At 63.3% G+C, this 19,413-nt stretch overlaps 1 protein-coding gene and 1 long non-coding RNA gene across 2 annotated transcripts; one reads left to right on the top strand and one right to left on the bottom strand.

Annotated features, from left to right (window-relative positions):
- Window positions 1–766: 766 nt before the first annotated feature.
- On the bottom strand, window positions 767–10,169 carry NPTX1 (neuronal pentraxin 1). The gene is made up of 5 exons (XM_059148849.1): window positions 9,602–10,169; window positions 9,106–9,313; window positions 6,829–7,073; window positions 5,552–5,731; window positions 767–4,824 (listed from the first exon to the last, which is right to left on the bottom strand). Exons 1-5 carry the CDS (start codon window positions 10,043–10,045, stop codon window positions 4,603–4,605), a joined length of 1,299 nt encoding a protein of 432 aa, XP_059004832.1. The 5' UTR covers window positions 10,046–10,169; the 3' UTR covers window positions 767–4,602.
- A 3,328-nt stretch (window positions 10,170–13,497) lies between these two features.
- LOC131816669 (uncharacterized) lies at window positions 13,498–16,803 on the top strand. The gene is made up of 2 exons (XR_009348137.1): window positions 13,498–13,894; window positions 15,757–16,803. It is a non-coding gene; the product is annotated as an uncharacterized LOC131816669 (long non-coding RNA).
- The last annotated feature ends 2,610 nt before the right edge of the window (window positions 16,804–19,413 follow it).

Below are 19,413 nucleotides of genomic sequence, written 5' to 3'. Positions count from 1 at the left end.
ACAGGCGGGTCGCTCACACCCCAGCAAACCCCAGGTCCCAAGTCCTGGACAGAGCGCGCCACTGCAGGGGAAGGAAGTCTGTGGGCAAGGCCAAAGGCGTAGGCCCGTCTGCAGTCCACGCATCCGTGCCAGCGAGCAGCTAGAGGGTCTCGTCCTGTCTGTGGAGCCAGTGGGGGTGCGTGTGTGTGTTTTGGGGTGTGGGGAGACCCACCAGCCATGTGGGCTTTTTCGGTTCTTGGTCACTTTGTCCCTTGGAGCTACTCCCAAGCTCTAGATCTTTCCAGAGCCTAGCTTGGCTCACAGCAGGGAAGCTCTGGCCAGGACTCAGGGTCCCCATAGCACCCCCTTCCCTGGTTATGTGGACCTGGGGATACTCCTCGAGTGCAGGGAAGGGGCCTGGGAACCCCGGAAGAGGGGAGGTAACCAACTATTGGCCACGACCCAGTGGGCGGTGGGATGGTCCACTCGCCCAGGAGGGAGCAGGACTGCAGGGGAGGCGAGGAAGGGGGTTACTCTGCACCCCCAGGAGGCTTCACCCAGCCGGCGGTCCCTTGCCCTCTTTCTGCCTCCATGTCAGCTGCACCTGAGAACTGGGGAGCCCCCGCCCCAGTGTCAGTAAAGGCTATGGAACTCCTGAGGGCACAGTGCCACACAAACACGAGGCTTGCACGGCCCTGCAGGTGGGGGTTCCTGGGTGCCCCTCCCCGAGGCAGGTCAGGGGGACACTGGCCAGCTTGAGAAAAGAGACAGTCCGTGCAGACCACCGTCTTTCTTCACTCTTTACTGTGTAAAAATAAACTCAACAATTCATGTCGTTTCAGCAAGAAAATGAAAAAAAAAAAGCAATACCAGTAGAAATAGTGCATTTCCAGAATTGCTGATGGGAGGTGGCAGGTCCCATGGTTTTGACCCATTTGATACCCAAAAGGCTGCAGATCATATGAAAAATGTACAGCTTTGGTTAGCAAATAATGAAAAAGTAAGATACATCGATTCTTTCATATTATACAGTATATACATAATAACAATATCAACCAGAGGGGGTTTACTTTGTTGGATTTTTTTTTTTTTTTTTTTTTTTTTTGGCAAATAAGACAAAATTGGGACTCTAAGTATTGGGCTTTTTTTTTTTTTTTCCTCCTCAATGACTTGTTCCCCTTCAACAAATTGTACTTAAGTTCACGGTGCATGGAAGTGACACATTTCCTGTCGTTAGCTGAATAGATTTACACACTGTGTTTGAAGAGATGATCCACGGCTGTGTCAAGCCACATTCTGGTTGCCATGAACTTCTAAAGGATACGCTCTTCTTCGTGTTAACAACACGTAACCCTAGTTTTTCCTACCAGGATTGGAAATGATCAAGTCCTTGACTTAAGCCAGCTCCAAGGCAAAGGGTCTACCGTAAATGGCCAATTCGCATCCTGGTCCCCAACACCTCTGAGCGCAGGCGGCCCCTCTTTGGAGCTCATTGGAATGACTGAACCTCACGCCAGCCTCTCCCCCCTTCACTGCCCACAAGACACCCCCTTGGTCTCAGGTCCCAGGGCTGGTGACAAAGTGATCTTTGCAATCTTAGAAAATAAACGGGGAATCTACAAAAGGAAAAGAAAGCATACAAAATGTATCTCTTTCTTCCAAAATACATGCTTTCGGTCCTATGTTTTGGCGGAGCCTGAAAGTATTTTCCAGGGAGATATAAGGTGAGTTAATTTTATAGGTTTGTCCTTTTCTTTCATAAAAATACTCTTGTTTGGTAATAAACTTTTTCTTCTACAGTAAGAGAAATAATACTGTGTTATCAAAAGCAAGAAGGCTTAATTCCAGTGGGATCTAAGCTCCGAGAGCCCGGAGAGCCTCTGTCGGCAGCTCCCCCACCTCGGACCCCCAGGGAGCTGTGGGTCACCAGCTCGGCAAGAGCTAACACCGCCTCGGCAGTGCTGTGTATCTTCTTAGTTTATAAAACGGCTTACCTGAGATAGGCATGTGTTATTCAGTGCAAGAGGGAGTGTCGATCAGATTAAGGAGGACATGGGAGACTACGTAGATTAGATTTGTGGCTGTCATCGACCTTTCTTGGGGCCGGCAAAGTGCCAAATGTTAACACAGTGAGGGAGTCAAGGGGCTTGGCACAGGCTCCAGCTAGAGGCGGGGAGGGAGCCGAATGTCAGCTTCTGTCCCTGGCACCGCGGGGGCGTCAAGGGAGGGCCAGGAAGGTGAACGGGCTGGAGGCCAAAGGGACTGTAGGCATTGCGTCTGGGGTGTGCTCTGCCCGTCTCTAGCTAGGGCAGAGGATGGCTTGTGGTCCTGACGGACAGCTCCCACCCCGCCCCCGAGGGCAGAGGGTGGTCTGGGGTCCGGATTGGCAGGGGCTGGTGGGGGGTGCTGGCAGGACAGCACCCAGCCCCCTCTGAGCCTCGCCTAAGCAGGAGCCGAGAGGGGGCCGAAGTGAGGGGTGGGGCCGACCTGGTCTAGAGGGGTGATTCCAAGCTCTCGCTCTGTCCCAGTCATGGGCTTTGTTTAGGCTCCTTGTCAACCTACAGGTGAAAAACACTTGTTGGTGTGTTTGGGGAGTGGGGAGGAGGGAGAGGGATACGGGTCCCTCCCGTGACCTCCCCCGACACCCTTGGCTTGCTTCTCCAGCGATTTCTCGGTAGCTACGCGGATGGTCACAGGACGATGGGTGGCACTGGGCACACGACACGGAACCAGAAGTTCATGCAGGCAGGGGACGCACATCAGACCGAGGGAGCCAGGGACGCGCCACCCCGGGGAACATGCAAACAGAGAAGATCCCTGCAGATCCAAAGATGCCACAACCCGACGGGCTCGGACGAAGCACAAGGGTCTCAGAAAAAGCCACTGTTGAGCCACAGCACGCAGCGCGGCGCCGGGACCGCACCCTCTGAGCAGGAGCGGGCGTCACAGCTCGGCGACCGGGTGCCACGCACACACCTACGCGGACACGAACACGGAGACACCAACACAGACGCACACAGATGCACAAGGTTTCCGACGCAACGGGGCCTGCGCATGAGGAGACAGGTGCCCCTGGAAGGAGCCGAGGACGGGGAACACCTGCTCCTCCCAAAGGAATGTCTGCAGCCGCACACGAGCCAGACAGTGCGGGAAAATTTCTAGAAAGACTCGCCAGCCTTCTGCTAATTAGACTCCCAGTGAGAGAGTCCGGGGTGCTCTCAAGGCGTGCGACCCCCAGGTGGGACTCCGGAGCAGGGAGCCCGCCCGGGGTGCGGCCTGTCTTAGTTCTCTTCCTCTCTCTCTCTCAACGCACGCACGCGCACACACACACACAGACGCACACGCACACACACGCATTTCCCCTGCCTCAGAAGGACTAGAAGGAAACGCGTGTGGGTGCTCTTCGTGGGGGAAAATAAAGTCCAAGGTTCTAGACACCGGTCGTGTCTTGGCGTCACCGGCTGGTGACCCGTGGGGGGGCAAGACCGGAGCCCTGTGAAGCAGGGGGAGTGGGCTTCAGGCCCCAGTGCTGGCCGCGGGCCCTGCGTGGGAGGCCTCCAGAGGCCCCGACCCCGGGGAGGATGCCCGGTGCCCGCGGACCTGGGCCTGGGCGCGGGGGAGGAATATGGCTGTCAAAATTGGCTTGGACCTTCTCATTGACGGGTCGGGTCCCAGGGTCATCGGCCCTAACTGGCCGGGTCTCAGTCGGAATGTGGGTTTCCTTGTCTCAAAGGTCCCCTGTCGAGCTGACCATGGATGCCTCTGGGCTCCCACTGCCAGAGGCCAAAGGAGAGGGGCCAGGGCAGGCTGGCTTCCACCGCCTTCCCAGGGCACAAGCAGGCAGCCGAAAGAGAGAGATGGATCCCTCGAGAGCGCGCGACTGTGGGCCGGAGACCCGGTCCTGGGCCAGGGCCAGAGAGCTGGGCATGCAAACCAGCTCCCCAGGCCCAGCGCTGCTGCAGACGCCACCCGAAGGGGCGCTGCCTGGGCACTGGACGGGGTCCGCCCACCTCCTGAGGCCAGCCCCACCCCCAACCCTCCACACACCCCCTGCCTCACTGCCAGAGCGTCCCGGGCCCGGGGCGGAGAGAGTGGGCTCCCACCAGGAAAGAGAACTTCTGTGTGGAGAGTCCCCCCCCCCCCCGCCTTAATCAACCGCTGGGAGACATTTATTTTCCCGGTAGAGACGTGGCTCTGGAAAAGCTTTGCCAAGACAGATGCGCGTGTGGAGGAGGCCCCGCGGCCCGGGGGCCGCTCACAGGGTCCCAAGTGCCGATGTGCAGCCTGTGGCGAGCTTCCCCAACACCAGAGGCAGGAGGAAAGGGCGCAGCTCCTTCTGGAGGAAAGCGCCTCCCCCGACGCGCACCCGCCGCAAGCATATCCTCACCTACGGCTGCCTGGCCCCGTGCTGCAGCCGCCGGGCAGCGGGGTGGGCTGAGGCCCTGGAGGGGCGCCTCCCGGGCACAAGGGCGACCCGGGCTGTGTGCGTGCGTGTGCGTGGGCCTTGAGTCACTCCTGGGGAGAGGGAGAGAAGAAGACGCGAGAGAGTCATCACCGCACAAGCAGGGGGGAGGCGGGCGGGCCGGGCCGGGCCGAGGGCAGGAGGCTCGGCCGGCAGGAGCCTCAGTTGATCTGGCGACAGGCTTCGAATGTCCACTTGGTGGCTCCCCCGTAGATCTCGATGTGAGACTCGGCCCAGGCGATGACGTTCCCAGAAAGAGCCTTGGGGCTGCAGGTGGCCAGGTTGTACACCTCCCCGGGGGTCAGCTTGCGGTCCCAGATGTTGAAGTGGGCCAGCTCGCCCACGAACGCTTGGGTGGCGTCAAACCCGCCGCCCAGGGTGTCCTTCGGAGAAAAGCAGAGGCTGAGTGTGGAGGGCTGTGGGGGTGGGGGGGCCTCTCAAGGGGGCACGTGCCTGTGTCTCCCCCAACGGGGGCTTTTCCATTGACCTCGAGGTACCCTGTCATGTCCTATCTCTGGGAGCCCAGGAAAAGGGCCACTACTGGCCACCTCTGTCTGTCCTGGGTGCCGACCATCTCCCGGGGACACCTGGACTCTGCCTGACGTGCGGCCTGTCCCTCGGCCAGTGAGACGGTCCACTCGTGCCGTGTGCCACCGTGGGAGCAGGGCCCTGGTAGAACCGCTGCTGCTCCCCCTGCCTAGACGAGCTCAGATGTCACCTCTGCCGAGCCCCACGGGAACAGAAGGCCTGGGGCCCTCCTGCTGGTGCGTCCCTCCGAGTGCCCAAGGGGACACAAACCGCTTCTAGGAAATAAATTATGCATCGCTAAAGGCAGACCGGCCTTTCCGTGCCAAAGAAAGTGTGGCGGCCCCCAGAACACTGAGACAAGGCCCACCCGCTTGTACTGCCGGAGAAGCCCCCCCCAAAGCAGGACTTGGCCCAAACCACTGTGTACCTTGCTTCCCTTGGCTCTTTCTGGGAATGGGGGGACCACGTCCGTCTCTGACCCACTCCCTCCTTCTCCCCCTGGTCCCTGTTCAGCCACCCTGGCTGTCCCTCCTCTGGTTCTGCAACCAGCATCCCCATCTGGCCCAGCCCCCAGGCCCCTACCTGCTCCTGGCCCAGCACCAGGACCCCCTGCGGCTTGATGGGGTGGTAGGGGGCCAAGTTCTCGCCGTTGCCGCCCTGGGTGCCGTCCTGGTAGGCCTCCCAGACCCCGTCCCGGGTGGTCCAGGTGACGCAGATATGGTGCCACTGGCCGTCATTGATCACGAAGGGCAGCTTGGCCACCTGGGAGGGAGGAGAACACACGCGGTGTGACGTGCTCAGGGGCACAGCGCAGATCAGCGATCGTCACCACGTGACTCTTCCTATCACCACGTTTAAAATAAATAACCAAGAGTGACTCTGAATTCTCTCGGCACCTGCCCCGGCGAACTTACCGTCCGCCAGCACCATCCACTGACGGGTCACAGAGTCCCACGGGAAACGGGACAATTTGTCAAGGGGACCCTGGGGTGGACCTGAATGCACAATGGCCTCCCCCTGCTCCCCCTCCTCTGCTCGGTCTACCCAACCAGCCCTGGGACGGGGAGTCCCACCGCGGGGGCTCAGCTCACGGCTGTGGTCTGGGCCTCTCGGCTCTCCTCCACCACGAAATTGCTGGATCTGCCGGGTCTACACCCGCACAGCCTCTGCCGAGACTCAGACACCAGGAGCCGCGCACCAGGCCTCCGCCCTGGGACTCCACTCTGTCTCTAGCATGGGGGTGGGGTGGGGTGGGGGTCGGATCGTACGGAAGACAAAAGGACCCGCACACCCTGTGATGTGAGGACACGGGGCCCAGAAAGGAACCACCGTTTCTGGTCCAGGCCTCAACAGCAAGGCTTGAATTCCAGTTCCCGGCCGGGGCTGGAGACCGTCGCTGCCCGTGCTGCCCCAGAAACCCGGGACTTGGAAGCCTCCCCGGAGGGAAAAGACTGCGCCCTCCAAGGGCTCCGCCGCATCTGGCCTCCCCCCAGGGCTGAGGGGCTGAGCAGGATCGATCTGGGCTCTGGGAGAGCCTCTGGGGTCCTCCACTTACACGGAGCTGGGGGAGGAGGAGCCGGGGTTCAATGGGAGGGACCGGGCACCTTCCAGTCGTGCTGAGCCATCCCCCCACCCCCCACCCGGGAGGCCTCTGTGGGGGAAAGTCCCAGCTTCGCACAATTCATGGAGTGTAGGCAGGGGCGCCCCTCCGCCTCCCCCAGTCCTGCCCGACTGGCCCTTCTGGTGCCCCCCCCCACCAGCATCTGTGGTTGCAGAGCAGGCCCAGCAGCCGGGCTGGGGGCGGGAGCCTGGGGACCTCACTCTGCTGTCCTGCGGGACCAGACGGCTGGAGGCTCTACCTTGTCGTTGATGAGGATCTCCATGGGGTTGTTGCCCCACTCGATGAGCACCAGCTCGTTGGCCTGGCCCGGCACGGCGTAGGAGAAGGGCGTGCCCACCCCGGGGGCCGCGCTGGACTTGAGCCACATGCACACGGTGAAGGCGTACATCTCCGGCAGGCTCTTCTTCACCTTGGCGTACATGTAGTTGGTCCGCAGCGGGAATGTGAGCTGGAACTTGTCCCCGGGGCGGTTGTCCTTCTGACCTGGAGAGAACAGGACACAGTCCCGTCGTCATCTGCACCTCAAAGCCTTTGTTCCGGTCGGAAACCCATTCAGCGCCCCCGCCCCCGCCCCCTCCCGCTCTGGGAAGCCAGGAGCAAACTCAGCTCCATTCTCGAGCCGCTGAGAGGGAGGCCCAGCAGGGTCAAGTGCTTTGCCCTGCCCGAGGGCACGGGGCCAGAACAAAAAAGCTGACCCAAGATCTCCTGCTCTCGCTCAGGCTCCCCCATGCTGCCCCTGGGGGACTGGGATGGGGGTGGGGAGACGGCGGTGGCCTTGGGCAGGGGACGAGTCCCTGCACAATGGGGGGGGGGGCTACTGGACCTTGGTGGTGTGGCCACAGAGGGAGGAGGTATCCTCCAGCCTGAAAGAGGGGGCTGCCCCCAGCGCAGCCCCTTCGGCAGACCTGGTTCCTGGATATGGTTCACAAAGTCTCCTCGTGGATTCCCACCCGAGACAAGTGGGCGCCTGGTGCCCAGCTCACTCCCCTTGACGCCCGGGTGTGCTGCAGGCCCTGCTGGCTCTTCTGAACCAGTCAGTGAGCCCTGAGGACTCTGGCTCTTTCCAGAACCCTATCTTCCCTACAGGAGGGAAAGACTGGCCTCTTGAGGCTTGTCCAGCAGCTCTGCTTGGAGCCCTGCCGAGAGGGAGCAAGGAGTCTGCCCTGAAGCCAGGGCCCCCCAAGGTGACTGCTTTGGGGACGGGGCCACTCATTCTCAGGGAAAGCTTCCTCTGCGTTTCCTGAAAAATCAGGCTCCTAGCCTAAGAGCCTCCCTTTACCCAACAGCACCAGCTCCCTGCCTGCCAGAGACGTCTCCAGGAAAGCTTGTCTGCCCCCTCCCAGCCTACACACGCACTGTAGCTGTGGCCCTGGGTTTGGTGTGACTGACTCCAGGCAAAACATTCCAACCCAGCAGTGGGCACAGGCACCGGGCCCAGAGCCAGGAAGACACACACCTGCCAGCTCCTGGGTGTGCTGGGGGCTTGCCAGGGAGTCCAGAAGGAAACAGGCCCCCCAGGCCAAGAATTATTTCTAGAAGGCGTCCTGCTGGGCCAGCAACCCCCCCCTCATCCATTCAGGTATCAGGAACGGCGGGGCTGGTCCCCTCAGTGCCGCCCCAACCATCTCCAGCTTGTACTCCTGCCCCCCCAGCACACGGTGGAGCAGATCCAGCCCCTGGCCTCTCTAGGGGCTGTTTTTCATTCCCCCAATCTCCCCTCCTTCCCTCCCCCGGCCCTTCCCCTGATCTGTTTTTCAGTTACATAACGTGCCTTAAGATGGCACTGTTTAAATCCATCCAGCACATTTTGCGGTCCAAGAGGGGTCACGTGGCCCTGCTCCAAGCCCAGGAACACCCCCCCCCCCACTTTTACAACCTTGTTTGATTTCTGCGATTTCAAGCCTGAGCCCAGCTCGTCTGGGAGCCCCAGAGTGCAGGTGGGGCTGGCCAGAGTTGGTGACCCAGGAACCACAGGACATGTAGCATGCTAGCACTCGAGTCACTCAGAAATTAAGACCACAGGGAGGGGCTCAACTAAAGGGGGGAACCCGGAGATCCCCAGAGGACAACAGTGGTGCCGTGGAGGTGGGAGAAAACAGACCATCCCCAACCATTCCCTGCTGGGGTTGGGGACCGGCTAGAGCCAGTCTTTCTTACCAGGGAGCACCACAGCCACAGTGCAAACTTACAGATGATCAGACTTGGAAAAATCCTCTGTGCTTGTGTGTGTTGGGGGGTGCCCACCACACCGATGCATGCCTTCCTCACTCCGCCTCCCCTCCCTCCATTTGTCCCCAGCCCAGGGGGCCCGGCCCCATCAGGAACACCGGCTGGAAACCCCAACCCCGGGGCAGGGACTCGGAAAGCGGGAAGGGCTGGAGGGGTGGAGAAGCTTCAGGCTTTGACAGCCTGGAGCAGAGCCCTGCTGGAAGCCCGGACCTGAGGCAGGGTCCCACCGGCGGGGCACCGGCAGGGCAGCCAGCAGCCGCCACCCACACTCCTCCAGGCCCGTTACCTTTCTCCAGCTCGCTGATCCGCTGGTGCAGGGAGGTCAGGGCGCTCTCGATCTTGACCCGCTCCTCCGTGTCGTTCCTGGGGCCGCCCTTGCCCTCCTCCAGAGTGTTCACCCGAGACAGCACCTGCCTCTCCAGGTCATCGATCTTGCTCTGCAGCAGGTCCTTGAGGCTGTTGGTCTGGCTGGAGGAATTGAGCCGGCTGTACTGCTGCGGGGGTGCAAGGGCGGAGGGAGACCACACCGTTACGCGCGCGGCGCGGGGACCGAGCCGGGAGGCCGGCGGCGCGGTCCCCTCAGGGCGAATGCGGGGGCGGTCTGGCGGGGAGCTCGGGCGAGTGGCCGTCTGCGGGGCCCCTCAGACTCCCGGCGGGCCCTGGCCGGGCACCAGCGCCCGGCCGAGGGGGGGAGTGGGGGTGTCGGGCCGGGTCGGGAGTGGGGGTGGGGCAGGGCAGAGGGGCGCCGGAGCCGGAGGGGGGACCGTGGCGCGCGCGCGGACCTCGAGGTTCTCCAGGCGGGTTTTGAGCGACTGCAAAGTTTGCCCGAGTTGGCTGAGCGTCTCTGCGGCCGGCGTCCGGGACAGGTCGCCCATGGTGTTCTTGCCCGAGCCGGGCTGCTTGCGGCCACCGCCAGCCCGGGCCTCGCCGGCGCCCGCGTCCAGCGTGCTCTGGCTCTCGCAGCGGCCCAGCTTGGTGGTCAGCTCGCGAATGGTCTCCTTCTGGCTCAGGATGGTCTCCTTCTGCTGCAGCACGGTCTCGCGGAGCTGCAGCACGTTACTCCGGAGCTCCTCGGCGCCGCCGGCGGCCACGGACGCGGCGCACATGTCGGCGTCCACGGGCACCGAGGTGCAGATGAAGCGCGTCGGCCCGAAATCCTGGGCCGCGCTGCCCAGCAGGCAAAGGGCGAGCAGCGCACAGGTGCGCGCGGCGCGGCCGGCCGGCATGGCTGCGGGCGCTGGGGCCGGCGCTCCGGCCCGGCTCCTGGGGCTCGGCTCGGCGGGGCTCGGCGGGCGGCCCGCGCTCTGGGCGCCGCGCTGCTCGGCCGCGCAGTCCGCACCGCCGCGCTGCCCGGCCCTCACTGCCGCCCGCGCTGCGGAGCCCGCGCCTTTTATGCCGCCGCGGGAGGGGCCTCGGCGCTGCCGACGTCAGCGGGGGAGGAATCCCGCTTTAATTGTCTGCGGCCCGGCCCGCGGCGCCGGGCGGGGGTCCTTGGCGCGCGCGGGGGTGGGGGCGCCTCCTGCGGTCTCCCCCGCCCACCCCCCCGGTCCCGCCGAGCCCGCACCGCTTCCCCGAAGGCTCCGAGAGCCGCGCGCGGGGTCGGGGCGGGGGGGGGGGGACTGGGACTACAGGATGGGCCACCTGCATGATGTCCCCAAGTCTCCGACGGGGTTGTGGGCGGCCGGCCCGCGAGACAGAATTCGGTTCAACCCGCTTGGCCCCACAGAACACCCTCGGGGGCCGGGACGGGGGCATTCAAGGCGGGACCGGGTCCCCAAGGGCTCAAAGCGTCTACACTCGCGCGTCGGGTGAGGAGCGCTGGGGAGCGGAGCCTCGCACCGCCGCTGAGTCCAGAGAGGGGGGTCGCGGCGCTGCCGCAAGGTTCTTGGATGCGCACGTGGGGTTGGAAAGCCGGTCTACACCTGGGGTCGGGGGACTTCTCCACGACCTCGTTCAGGGCTCTCCTGCCCCCTCCCACAGGCCCGGGGCTTTGGGGACCCGGCTACGTCCCGGGGGGAATGGCAGCACCGTCCCCCGCCCGGAGCCCGCGGGGCGCGCGGGCACTTCTCGGATCGAGCCTTTCCGCCCGCGGAGCCGGCCGATTCCGGGCAGGCGGTTCCCTGCGGCCCCCGGGGAGGAGCTGAGCGGCCGCGCTTCCTGGGGGCCCGGCGGCCCGACCCTCCGCGCTCCCGGAGCGCCTTCCTGTCGCGGGGGCGCGCGTGCACGTCCGTGTCCGTGTGCGCGTCGCGCTCTCTGGGCCCCGAGAGCCCCAGCTCGGCCCACTGCTCCGCCCAGGGCAGGTGTAGACGGGTCCCAGCGCACGGCCGGATCGTCGCCCGTGTGGAGCCCCCCCACGGTGGACCCTCCACCGGGAGTCACCCCCGGCCGCTCCCGCCCCCCTCCCGGCACCTGTTTTCTGAGTAGCGGCGCCGCCAGGGGAGGCTCCCAGATTCCCGTCCGGGTTGGGACGCCCGGTTCGGGGCTCTGGACAGGCCCAAGTCGCTGGCGCGCCCCGGGCCATCGGAGTTCCGAGCTCCCAGTGCGCGCAGAAGGTGACCGTGCCAGGATCCCGAGGTCGGGCTCCGGGCGACGGTGCGAGCCCTGCCTAGAGCCGCGGTCCCGCAGCCCCGCTGACGGCCCAGACCCTCCCCCCCCAAGTCGGGCCCTGCGCTGGGGGGCGGATTCCCAGCCCCAGGGACCCTCAGGCAGCTGCAGGGTGCGGGGGCTGGGCCGCCGCCCCGCGGGTGTGAAGCGCAGCCGGCTTCATTGAGACCTTTTGGAGAAACCCCGGTCTCCTCGGTGCCACTCGGCGGTCGCGTCCGACCCGTGCTCCCGGGTGCCCCACCGCCCACGTTCTGTGGCGCTTGGGTCCTGAACCTTCCCGGAGCCCGCGCGTCCTTCGGCCTCCGCTTGCCGGCGCCAGAGGGACCCCGCGGGCCGCACGCCGCAGTCCTGGGCTCCGAGCCCCGCGGCCCCGGGGGCTGTGCTCGTTCTGCGCCTCGGGGCCCGGGGCCGCGGGAGGGGACTGGCCACCAGCGCCCCTGCGGGTTTACGCCCGGATCTCCCGAGGCTGGAAGGCGACTCGGGAGGACCTCTCCGCGCCGGGCCCCGGGGGCGAGACTGTCGGGGCCGAGAGGCAGGGCGCGCGGGAGCGGGAGAAGAGCCCGCGGGGAGACACGCAGGCTGCGCGGCCGGAACGGGATCCCTCGGCTCGGCCTGGCGTCCTGAGCCGCGCCCACGACGGGGACCCGGGCTTTCACCACCGAGAGGGGACCCGGGCACGTGGCACTGAGGGCCGCCCCGCAGGGGAAGGAGTAGCGGGCCTCCGAGCTGGAGGAGGGCCCCTGGGGCGGTGTCTGCGGCCGTGGCAGCGAGGTGTGGGGCTCCGAGAGGAGGCGGCCGCGGTCAGGGGCCCGACCCTTCCGCCCGGCGCCCTCTGAAGCGCTGTGTCCGCCAGAAGGCGCTATGGGGGACCCCTGCGCGTCCGCGGGGCCGCTGTGACCCGGAGGTGGAGGGCTCTGCTGCCGCATCCCTCTGCCTTCTTTCAATCCACTCCGCCGGCCCAGGATCCTGGGCCGGGGAGACTTAGGGCGTGGTGGAGTCTGCGGCTTGCTCCTCCGCCCCAGGGCTCGGAGGTATCTAAGAGCTCTGGGGCTGGGCAAACACAAACCCTCAGAGAAGGAGCCCAGGCTGGCCAGCCAGCCGGTCGGAAGGTCCGGGACGCCGGGCTCCTTCCCTCCTGGCCTGGGTGTGAGAGCCCAGAGGCGCAGAGGGCAGAGAGTCCCCCACGATTGCGGGGCGGGGTGGGGGGGAGAGGGGGGGGCTCCCACTGTAAATATGCAGTAGGTGCAAGATACCTCACAGGCATAGGTAATAGTAACACATAATAAAAATAATTAGAAATTGATGAGTTCTGAACATTACCTTTATCCTTAATATAGTTTATTTAATTATAAGTTTGTGTCATTTACATTTTAATGCTGCGTTTAACAGTCCGCTGGCGAACACCTGAACACACAGTGACCAGCCGGTGCCCGCCGGCTTCCTGGGCTCCTGGTGGAAGTGGGTGACCTTCCCAGGTCAGGCAGGGCAAAAGAGGCTGGTGGGGAGTGGGCCTAAGTCCGAGCCTGGTGCTGTGCTCAGGCTGAACCACCCGTGGAGTCTCCTGGGTCTGTCCTCTCCCCAGACCAAGGCCATGAACTGGTCTAGAGTTTTCACCTGAACGTGAAAAACTCCCCTAGGGGTGGGCAAGAGTGGGCCTCTGGGTGGGCGCTGAGGGGGTCCTCAGAAGATGCAGGACAACACTGGACAGGGGCACGTGGCCCACCCACCCCTTGACTCTGAGCTAGCAGTCTGCCCTGCCTTTTTATTTATTTTTATTTTTATTTTATTTTTTAAAAGATTTTATTTATTTGACAGAGAGGAATCACAAGTAGGCAGAGAGGCAGGCAGAGAGAGAGGAGGAAGCAGGCTCCCCGCTGAGCAGAGAGCCCGATGTGGGCCTTGATCCCAGGATCCTGAGATCATGACCCGAGCCGAAGGCAGCGGCTTAACCCACTGAGCCACCCAGGCGCCCTGCCCTGCCTTTTTAAATAGCCACCCCTGAAGCAGGCGGGTTGGGGAGCAGAGGGGCGGGGTCGGAATGGGGGACTCCCGACTCGACTCGGAAGAGAGAAAGGCAGCTCTGGAACACACGTGGGTTCTGTGGGCTCCGAGCTGCTCCGGGGGACACGCCGCAGGCCCCTGTGGGCTGAGCTGGCATCTCAGCTTGGATGGGGGGGGACACTCTGCAGCAACACAGGGCTGGCATTTCAGACGCTTCCTGCAACGCTCCCAAGTTGTGTTTTGGTTTCGGTTCTGTGTTTTCCACAGCCCCTGCAACGCTGTCCGTGTCCTGTTTCTTGGTCTGGAAGGTATTTTGTGGAGGACCTCGCTTTGTGACCAGGCACTGGGCTGTCCAGATGGGATGTGTGCACTTTTCTCTTGTGGCTCCACACCCCACATGAGGTATAGGGGTGTGTGGCTCCCACAGGTTGTCCCCAGAGCGGAGGAAACGGGCTTCTGGCTGCCACCAGGTGAGAATCAGCAGGACCTCAGACAGCTGACCCTCAGAGCAGAGCCAAGCCATGGGACTTCTCCTTCCCCTTTGACATGACGCTGGGCTCAGGGGGGGCGGGCATGGGGCAGCTCTGACAGCAACAAGCCCCGGGGGGCCTCCGTGGAGTGACTCTGCTGACAGAACCCGTCTACCCACTTTGGCCAGGGGACAGGACCCTGCTGCCCAGCTCTGCTGGGGGAGGGGCCCTACCCAAGTTGCCCCTTCTGCCCTCTTCTTGGGCACCTGTGCAATGATAACCCTGCCTTAAAACAAGAAGCTGTCCCTTCACAAAGCCCTCTGTCCATATTCATCCATTTGCCCATAAGGCATGGCCGGGCGACTGTCCTCAGTTAACTCACGAGGAAACCGAGGGGGGTCCAGAGAAGCCCAAGACCATACACGTGTCCAGTGGAGGGAGAATTGAGGGGCAAGCTATGGCCTTGGCGTGCCCGGCCTTGGCGTACCCAGCCTTGCTCTCTCTGCACGGAGTGTGGGGTCCCTGGCCGGCAAGGGCAGGAGCTCTCTGATCTGGGACACCGGGTGGCAGAGGAGCCGTGAGAGGAGGGATGGAGGCCGAGCCGCTCACACCCAGCGGCAGAGGCACGTCGGGCCAGGTCCACAGAATCTGGGCTGGGGGGCTTCTCACCGGCCGCTCATGGAGGAGACGGGGCCCCTGCTTCTCCACAGAATTTACAAGTCCACGTCCACTGGGAAGGCCCTACTAAACCCACCGCGGTCATGGCAGGGCCTCCCCGGTCATGGTCATGGTCAACGGTTGTTAGCTGGGCCAGCGGGGCCCCTGCAGGCCCCCAGACTCCCTGTTTCCAGCGGGGGTTTCCCTTCTCTCCTCCGGGCTGGCTCAGGCTCCCATGGGACAAAGCTCAGGGTGGTCTCTCTCCTGCCCTGCCCTCCCCTGGAGTCCAACAGCGGGGCCAGGGTGGCGACCCCAATAAACGTGAGTTTTATGGGCATGAACACGAGCCCTTCTCGCGAAGGCTTGTCTCACTTTTCTCTGAGCGGGAGTTTCTGGGTGCCAGGCGGAACCGTGGGCATGTGGTACAGTGTAAATATTCATCAAGTTTACTCTCAGTTCAGCAAATATTTCCAGAGCGTCGACGGGGGGCAGGCCGGCTGCCGGGGCTGGAGAGGACTGAGGCGGTGTTCTCTGTCCCAGAGAGCATTCCGTCTGTCCCCCGGGCGGCTCGGGTGGAAGTGTACCTTCAGGGTAGCAGGCGAGGGCCAAGGGGACCAGAGACACCCAAGCCAAGGCAAAGGGGTGCCTGGGTCTCAGCAGTCAGGAGGGCTTCCTGGGAGGTGACGACCCTGGAGAGGGGTGAGGGCTGGCGTAGCCCCTGCTGGGGGCGATGGAGGCCTGCAGGCCGGCTGGGGGCCGGGGTCTCCTCCTGTGGGCAAGGAGGCTCAGCTGTAACCCTGCATGTAGGGGTCCTGCCTGAGAACCCTTCCTTGGGGGGCGGGCTTGAGGGGAGCAAGGCCTGCAGAGGAGGGCTGGCTGGAAGGCTGCTGCTGGCAGTGGTGTGGGACGGTTAGGGGAGCAGCGGGGACAGGAAGACGGATTTGAGAATAGGTTAGGGGATCACATGGTCGGGACTTGGTGACTTGGGTTGAGGAGCTCCCAGAGGGAGGAGCTCGCGTGAGTCCTGGTTCTTCCCCGGTGGGGCGGGTGAGGGGCCGCTGGTGGTGCGGCACCGCCCCTGGGCCGGAGGGACACCGTCGAGGCCGGCAGGGACACACGTCTGCCAGCCGGGGGGGCGGCAGCAACGAGGTCGGGGTGCTTGTCCCGGAAGCCAGCACTTAGGGGGCTCTCCCGTGCTCTCCAAGAGGGGCCTGGTGTCCAGCCCGGCGGAGGTCGGCAGTGCAGGAGAGGACAGACGGAGCACCCGGCCCTGGTGTTCCGGCGAACCTGCTGCAGGATTTCTGAACTCCGCACGGAAGGACGTGGAGCGGGCTCTCAGCCATTCCTGCCACCGCGGCCGTCGCTGCCCTCCGAGGGCTCGTAAACTCGGAAGGCGGTTCTCGGACAGCCCTGGAGCCCCCGCCCGGCCGACCCCAGCGTGCTTCGACGTGGTTCTCTCCGTCAAGCTGGCAGCATCTGGCTGGTGCGATGGTCCGCGCAGGTCAAGGTCACCATCTGCCAACGGTCAGGAGAGGGTGAGGAGAGGCGTGGAGGTGTTCCAGAATGCAAATGGTGTGGACCCGCAGGGGATTAGAGTTGTTGGAAGGCCTGGGCTCGGAAGCCATCACTCAGGCGGGGAGGAGAGGAACGCGGGCTCCTTCCCATAGAGCGGGAGCCCTCGCCCAGGGGACCCGCTGCCACTGACGAGCTCAGGGTGGGGGGGCAGGGGTTGTAGGCTGCCAGGTGCCTGGGGCTCAGGTTGAGGGGCTGATACCGGGGGCTCCTTGGGCACGTCCAGGGCACAGAGGAGACTCCATGAGTCAGCGGCTTCTAAGTCTGCACGAGACAAGACCCTTCACACGCCTTTCTCCGGTTGGTAGGGGAAGCAGCCCAGCCTCCCAGCGCACGGCGGGCGGGATGCTCGTTTTTATTTTACCTGCTTTACTGTCTCGGCCGAAGTGGCTCCACGACGTCCAGCCACGCACAACCTGGCCTTCTGAGTTTCCACTCACTCCCTTGCGCACTCAGTGGAAACTCTTCTGGTGCCTGCTACGTGTCGTGGGACGCTCTCCCAGACAGCGGGGACCCAAGAGCTTCCCAGCTCTGGTGGTTGGAAATTTCTTGGTTTTAAGTTTCAATTTCATGCACTTTTCCTGAAACATTGGCATGTACGACTGGTGGCTGTAGGAGGATCCCTCCAAGACCGTGTCTGGCTGGGCCCGAAGCGTGGACATTAAATGATTTATGGTTCAGCGAGGCGGGATTTCGGCTTTCTGGGCCCATCCCCCTCCCCCACAACAATGTCGGTAAGGGTCCAGGGTGAGCCCCGTAGGGAGAGAAAGGGCTCAGCTAGCAAAGTCAGCCCCCAACCGCTGCATCGGCCCCACCATTTGCCAGCTGCAGGACCTAGCGTGAGACACGTACGGATGTCATCAGACGGGAAGGGGGGGGGGCACTCCGCGGAGGCCTGGCGTGGGGCCAGCACAGATCAATGGTGGCGGATGTTATTATTATGGTGACGTAGCTGAGTTCCTGGCAGGACTGAGCCAGTCCGGGAAGGGTCCCTGAGCCCGGAGGGAGCCCGAGTGACACGCAGGAAGCAGGGAGCTGTGTCTTGGTTGAGGCTGCACATCCCACCTCTTTCTTGGGCAAGCTGAGTCAGTGTCTGAAGCCGGCAGATCCTGTGGGACCTGTGGTCCCTCCTACCCTCCTGGGGATGTCGTCGGGATGTAGGGGGAGCTCCTGGGAGAGGAGACTTCCTCAAAACCCCCCTGTGTGTGTGAGAGTGTTTGTGTGTGTGTGTGTGTGTGTGTGTGTGTGTGCGCAAACGCGTGCAGCGGGGGGAAGCCATACACTGTTCGGTTGTCTGGGAGGAAAACAAAGGAATAAAGGAATAAAGCCCTACCAACTGGATGTCTTGGGGTCAAAGAGCCTCTTTCTGGGAAGATTTTCATTTCCTGTTCCATTTCCTGCTCTGCACAGGGACAGCCCAGTGTTTGGGAGGCACGGTTGCGGCAGGAAAACAGGAAGCTGGTCAGAGCCGACCTCCACCTGCCACCCCACCGATCTCGGGAGCAGCCCAGTCAGGGGACGGGCACTCGGCTGGGGCCCCCAAGCGGTCCCAGCTCAGCTTTAGCCGTGCCCTTCCCCATGGCTCTGGAAACCAGAGGAGCTACCATGGCGGTTGACCTCCCAGGGGAGGGGGGACCACGCAGGCTGTGTGAGGTGTGACTGCGGCTCCCCGGCTCCCCGTGCCCCTGGGCGCCGCTTGCTCATCTCCATTGATTCTATCCTACCTGGGGGGCCAGGATAGAGCTGGGCACAGGGGGTGGCCCCAGGAGGAGCTCCTGCCTGTCTCGACCCCGCGGCATCAGCAGAAGAGACCATAGCGGTTCCGGAAGCTGCAGCACAGACTGGATCCGTCCTCTCCCACTGCGGCCACCGCCCAGCCTCGGGTCTAGGCCAGGTCCCCACAGGCACCGCAGGTGGCCTGTCTTTGCCTTTAGGCCCCGGGCTTCTGTGACCAGCACTGATCCACTCTGTACGCTCACCTACACGTTCCAGACACGGGGGGTGTCGACCCGTGGCATCAACAATTCATAGCCTTTCTCTACGCCCAGGTTGGTGGCCCTGGAGCGGGTCCTAGACCTCCTTGGGAGGCCCCACGGGCCTGAGCACCAGCTGCCCACCGCAGTGGCCGGCTCCATCCCTCAGCCCTGCGTCCCCTTTCCCTCCTCGACCACTTTGCAGATAAACCACCTACCAGCGTCAAGCTCTGCTTTTGGGGGAGCCCAGCTAATGGAGGGGTGTCTGGAGAGCACACAGCCGGACCCTGACCAAGGCTGGGGGTCACTAGGGGAGTCTTCTCAAAGAAGTGATGTTTCAGCTGAGCTCTGAAGCAGGAGTGGAAATTGTCCGGGTAGAGAGTTATTCGAAGTGAGGGAAGGCAGCATGTGCAAAGGCCCTGAGGCAGCAAGGTGTTTGGGACCAGCTATAGCAGAGAGTGGGATGCACAGGGGTGGATGTGGAGATCCATAGGGCCTTCTTTGTAAAGGTTACACTAAAGGTTTAGGCTGCACTAGCATCGTGGGAACCACATAAGAGTTTGGAGCAGGTGACTATTTTAGAAAGATTCTGCTGGCGGAGAGGAGAACGGATCCGGCTCTGGCACCAGTGGAGGCAGGAGGATCAGTCAGGCTCTTGTCCGGGCTGGAACGATGGCTAGGAGCAAGAGCGGGGGTGGGCAGAACATCCCAAAATCACACCACGTGGAGAATCAGAGTCCGTTCCCTGAATTACGACTGTATTTAGCTCCTGGCCTCTGTGCTGCTCTGGCGAGCCCAGCCACCCTGAATCCCGTCCGCAGGCCTCGGACACAGCACTGCTGGCCCCTTGTCCTCTGTCTGCTTGTTCCTCAGGTTAGCGTGGGGACAGTCCCAGCACTCATGTTTTGTGGCACTGGCCCAGCCGCAGCCAGCTGTCTTGTGGCCGCCTCCCACTGAGCAGAAGTGGAGGAGACCCTGCCCAGCTGCCCGGCTGTGGCCCGTGGGAAGTAGCCCAGATGTCGTGGACATGGTCCTTGGTGGCCGGCTGGGTGTGGGCTGCCCCAGAGCCGCGGTGCCCTCTCTCCTCTGCAAACCTCAGACACTCACTCAACCTCACGAGTCCTGTTTCTTCATCCATGAAAGGGATTTTCCTGCTTCCCAAGAAAGTATGTCAGGAGGGGAAGCTTGAACCAGGCATGGACGGGGACAACCAGGAGGGCTGCTCTTAACCCAGGACCGGGCCTTCCTCACCCTGCAGCAGTTTGCTCCAACAGTGGGCAACAGGGCGTCCAGGGAGCCTCGCGCAGGCCCAGCTCC

Source organism: Mustela lutreola, chromosome 15 (genome assembly GCF_030435805.1).
Source record: "Mustela lutreola isolate mMusLut2 chromosome 15, mMusLut2.pri, whole genome shotgun sequence".
NCBI lineage: Eukaryota > Metazoa > Chordata > Mammalia > Carnivora > Mustelidae > Mustela > Mustela lutreola.
The sequence above is the reverse complement of the archived record's forward strand: the minus strand, read 5'-3'. Positions and strand labels throughout refer to the sequence as shown.

Coding starts and splice junctions, on each gene's coding strand:
- NPTX1 (XM_059148849.1), bottom strand. CDS start 10,045: ATGCCGGCCGGCCGCGCCGCGCGCACCTGTGCGCTGCTCGCCCTTTGC. Junction 9,314..9,601: donor CCCGCCTGGAGAACCTCGAG/GTCCGCGCGCGC, acceptor GCACCCCCGCAG/CAGTACAGCCGGCTCAATTC. Junction 5,732..6,828: donor AGATCCTCATCAACGACAAG/GTAGAGCCTCCA, acceptor CCTCCCTCCCAG/GTGGCCAAGCTGCCCTTCGT.